This window comes from Microtus ochrogaster, chromosome 22 (genome assembly GCF_000317375.1).
Source record: "Microtus ochrogaster isolate Prairie Vole_2 chromosome 22, MicOch1.0, whole genome shotgun sequence".
Lineage (NCBI taxonomy): Eukaryota > Metazoa > Chordata > Mammalia > Rodentia > Cricetidae > Microtus > Microtus ochrogaster.
This window is the reverse complement of record NC_022023.1, coordinates 1374685-1379177: the sequence shown is the minus strand read 5'-3', so window position 1 is coordinate 1379177 and position 4493 is coordinate 1374685. Positions and strand designations below refer to the sequence as shown.

At 43.6% G+C, this 4493-nt stretch overlaps 1 protein-coding gene across 1 annotated transcript in view; it reads right to left on the bottom strand.

Annotated features, from left to right (window-relative positions):
• Uvrag (UV radiation resistance associated) overlaps positions 1-4493 on the bottom strand; it is a 224483-nt gene that overhangs the window by 117939 nt on the left and 102051 nt on the right. Inside the window, exon 7 of the mRNA XM_005357528.2 lies at positions 2277-2382. Coding sequence (XP_005357585.1) covers positions 2277-2382 — 106 coding nt within the window. The remainder of the gene's footprint in view (positions 1-2276; positions 2383-4493) is intronic.

Below are 4493 nucleotides of genomic sequence, written 5' to 3'. Positions count from 1 at the left end.
GGAAGGAGGGAGGGAGGGAGGGAGGAAGGGAGGGAAGGAAGGAGGGAGGGAGGGAAAGAAACTGAAGGAAGAGGGAAGTAGGAGGGGGTGATCCTAAGCCCCACAGAGTTTAGAGAGACAAAAACATATTAAATAGATATCATGCTACATGGTAATAAATATTACAGAGAAAAACCACGCAGGGGAGGGAACTGTACTGGGGTGTGATTTTCAGTAGGGTTATTAGGGGACTAGGTGGCTTCTAGGTTCACTTCCAGTTCAAAACTCCCTTGACTTCCTTCTGTGCAAACTCGGCAGCGTAAAAACACGGAGTGACCCTGTGAACCTGACTTGGTGAACTCGCACATTCTATCACCTTGCCCCGTGTGTCACCACTTATATTTTAGAAAAACAGGATTAAGCATACATGTTTCCACCCTGAGACAAAGCACACGCCACCACTCAATGACGCAAGTCGTTTCCCAGCCGTGCCTGGGAGAGAAAAGTAAGAAAAATAAGACCTAGCAAGTTCTCCCCAGGCAAGGGTCTTAAAAATGCAGTGTTTTTGTGCAGTGCAGAAAGGATTAAAACCTGATACTTTATCCTCCCCCTACAATATACTCATGGCCTGGAATTTAGTCTTTGATTGATCCTAAGTTATAACACAAGAGACAGTTGTTTCTCTAGCATGGAGGAGTTCCCCACAGGCAAAGAAGAAACAAGCAGCTCGTACAGTTATGCGGGGACCACCAGACACCCGCTGTGTGTCAGGCACGGCACAAGTGCATGTATGGACAGCCAATATCAGCAAATTCCCACAGACTGAACACACACTATTAGCTCAATTCCCAGGAGAGAGAACTGCATAGGTGTCTGAACACGCGCCCCCTCCCCCCCCCTAATCCACGGACACGTGACTGTGTGGTCGGAGGAGAGAGAATTGCATAGGTGCCTGCACACACGCCTCCTGTAACTGCCCGTGCACGTGACTGTGTGGTCCTAGAAGAGGGAACTGCATAGGTGCCTGCACACACCTCCCGTAACTCCAGGGGCACGTGACCGTGTAACAGGTGCGTTTAGATGAGCGTGCGACTGACAGCGGGAAGAGGCTGTGTGTGGGAGATAATAGTTCCTGCGGACGAATGATTACTGTGACTTCATGGCCAGTTGTTGGTTTTAAGTGTCCCTGTAACCCTGGCACATAAAAACTGCGCAGAGTCACATGGCTTCATTTGAAGCAAAGTGTAACTTAGTGCTCACACTGGGCTCACAGAGACAGAAGTCTCCCCCTCCTGAGGCAGAGTATAAAACAGCATCAGACTTTATGAACATCTGCAATCCGTCCAGCTGGACTGAGGTTATGATTTCTTTGGAATGCCTAACCAAACCCACATTTCTCTAAAGGTAAACATTGCTCAAAAATGGGTCTCGCTGGGTGGTGGTGGCGCACGCCTTTAATCCCAGCACTCGGGAGGCAGAGTCAGGTGGATCTCTGTGAGTAGGAGGACAGCCTGGTCTACAAGAGCTAGTTCCAGGACAGGCTCTAAAGCTACAGAGAAACCTTGCCTCGAAAAACCAAAAACCAAAACAAACAAACAAAAACGCACAAATGGGTCTCTTATATTTGATCCCATTAAATCAAAAATCCCATCTTTTAAAAGTGGATTAATCCTAGGTGAATATAATCAAAGTACAAATTAAATTTTAAGAAACTGTCTCCACTTTAAACCCAGCATTATGCATATATACCACTGAAGTGGGTTTTTGTGTTTATTTATTTAGTATTTGTGAGTGCGTGTGTCATGGGAGTCAGAGGACACTGTGTAGGAATGGACTCGTTCCTTCTGACAAATGAATCCCAAGGACCACACTCGAGTCGCTAGGCTTGGGGGCAGGTTTCTTAGTGGCTGAGCCACAGGCATAGACCCAAACGCTTACTTTCGGTAAATGAGTCCCTTATGGTCCCCCCACCCCATCCTGGCAGCTATTTTTCACTCACTATACAGTTCGTATTTAGAGTTCACATTTATAAGATGTTAATAAAATAGTCTGCTAGTCATCCTCCAAGTAATTATACATAATCTCAAGTTTCATCTAACAGAGCATGGCAGGTTTACCTTACGCTATTAGCAGATGGGAACTTTTATTTCTAACATTTAAAATACACACCAGCAGTCATCTCAATGCAACATTATTAGCGTCGTTGTTAGCACTGTCTAGAGACTTTTCCCAAGAATAATATGATAATCACTTGAAGAAAACAAGGAGTTCGAACAGGTACTTGTGTAAAAACCTACCAGCTCATTGCTTGTCGATGTGAGTCTTAGTTTTTCTTCAATTTCCTTTCCAATTCTCTGAACAGTTACCTGAGTCTGTTTAATTGCACACTGGGCTCTATGAAGCCTAGAAATACAAGTGGTAGAAAAATGTAAGTGAGGTAATTACAAAGTCTAAACACAGAGAGTCACAGACATGAATTATAAATCTCCTAGGATAAATAGAATCAATCCTGAACAAACCAATTATTTTTAGATTCAAACATATAATGAAGCAACAGGAATTATAAGTCCTAAAATAACAGTGCTCTGAATGTCTACCTCTCTGCTACAACACAGTTAGGGCAAAGGACTCCAGGGGTTTAGATCACTTTAGAAAATGATCGGGCTCAGGGGCTGAGTAGACAGCTTAGTCAGAAAGGAGCCTGTTACTCAACACCAAGACCCAAGTTCAATTCCCAGCACCCCTGGAAAAGCTGGACACGGCAGCACAAGCTTGTGATCTCACTGCTGGGAGGTAGAGACATGGGAATTCATGGGGCTTACTTTATATAAATTTACATAATTTATATAAAGGGTACAAGATCTAGAAATAACAAACCAATCTTAAATCTGTCAGATATCAAGATTCTCTATAACTGCATGATCAAGGAAATATGCTCCTAACAAAAACTGAAAAATAGATCAATAACCAGGTACTCTATACACACAGATGTTTTGACCAGGTACTCTATACACATAGATGTTTTAACCAGGTGCTCTATACACATAGATGTTTTAACCAGGTGCTCTATACACACAGATGTTTTAACCAGGTGCTCTATACACACAGATGTTTTAACCAGGTACTCTATACACACAGATGTTTTAACCAGGTACTCTATACACACAGATGTTTGGTTGGCAGAGGCAAGATGGCTTGAGCCCAGGATTTTGAGATTAGTGGTGAGAGAGTAGTGAAACTCCGTCTCAGAAACAAATGAGGGGCTGGAGGGATGGCTCAGTGGTGAAGGACACTTGTTTTACAAAGAACCAAGGTTTGGTTGCCCGAATCCACAAAGTAGCTACAGCCATCTATAATTCCAGTTCCAGGGCATCCAGTGTCCACTTCTGGTCTCCATGGGCACCAGGCACACGTGTGATGCACATACATAATACATACATACATACATACATACATACATACATACACACACACATATATACATACATACATACATACATACATACATACATACATACATACATACATACAGTCAGGAATGTCTGTTCACCTAGAGATACCATGAGGAAAATGGAAATGTATTCTTCAAACTGGGAGAAAACAGCAGAACCAAAGGACTCCGGGCGGGGGGGCAAGGAGGTGACATGCCAGAGGAAAGACAGACTCTTCCACATTGGTGCTGGGAGCTGGATATCCCCATAAAGGAGAATGGGGTGCTGGGAGCTGGAGAATGGAATTAGACCCCCTCACTCTGAAAAAAACCAATTCAATGTGGATCAAAGACTTAAGTCCTAAAATTCTGAAATTACTAGAGAAAACAAACAAAAATACTTCAGGATATAGGCATAGGCAACTTCAAGATGTAGGCAGAGGCAAAGACACTCTGCAAGGACTCCAGGAGCTCAATGGGCTCGGCCGATGGTGAGACAAGATCAAAGTTAAAAAGCTGCAGGACACAGCCAGCATCCGCATGATGATGGCAGCCTACAGAGCCGGGAAAATCAGCAGTCTACGGCTGAACTAAATCCCCATGCTGTTGAGTTTTTTTTTCTTTAACATGCTGTAGGTATGGATGCCATCAGCATGAAGATTTTCCCGGCTCTATTGGCTGCCTTCATCCCGAGGATGCTCACTTTGGTCCTCAATTCCAAAATAAAATAAAACAACCCCAAATTAAACACCAGGTTACTTGTTCAACGAATGGGCAAATGAACTGAACAGACAGACATTCTCAAAAGAAAAAATAACCAATCACCAATAAATACACACACAAAAAGTGTATGCTCAGGAACACTGATGGTAACACAGTCTTACATCATGTGTGTGTGTGCACTCAGGAACACTGACGGTAACATGGTCTTACATGATGTATGTACGTGTGTGTGCGCTCAGGAACACTGATGGTCACAAAGGCACTTCTACAGAAACCTGAACGAGGCAAGGGAAGGTCTTTGCGACGGTAACATGGTCTTACATGATGTGTGTATATGTGCTCAGGAACACTGACGGTAACA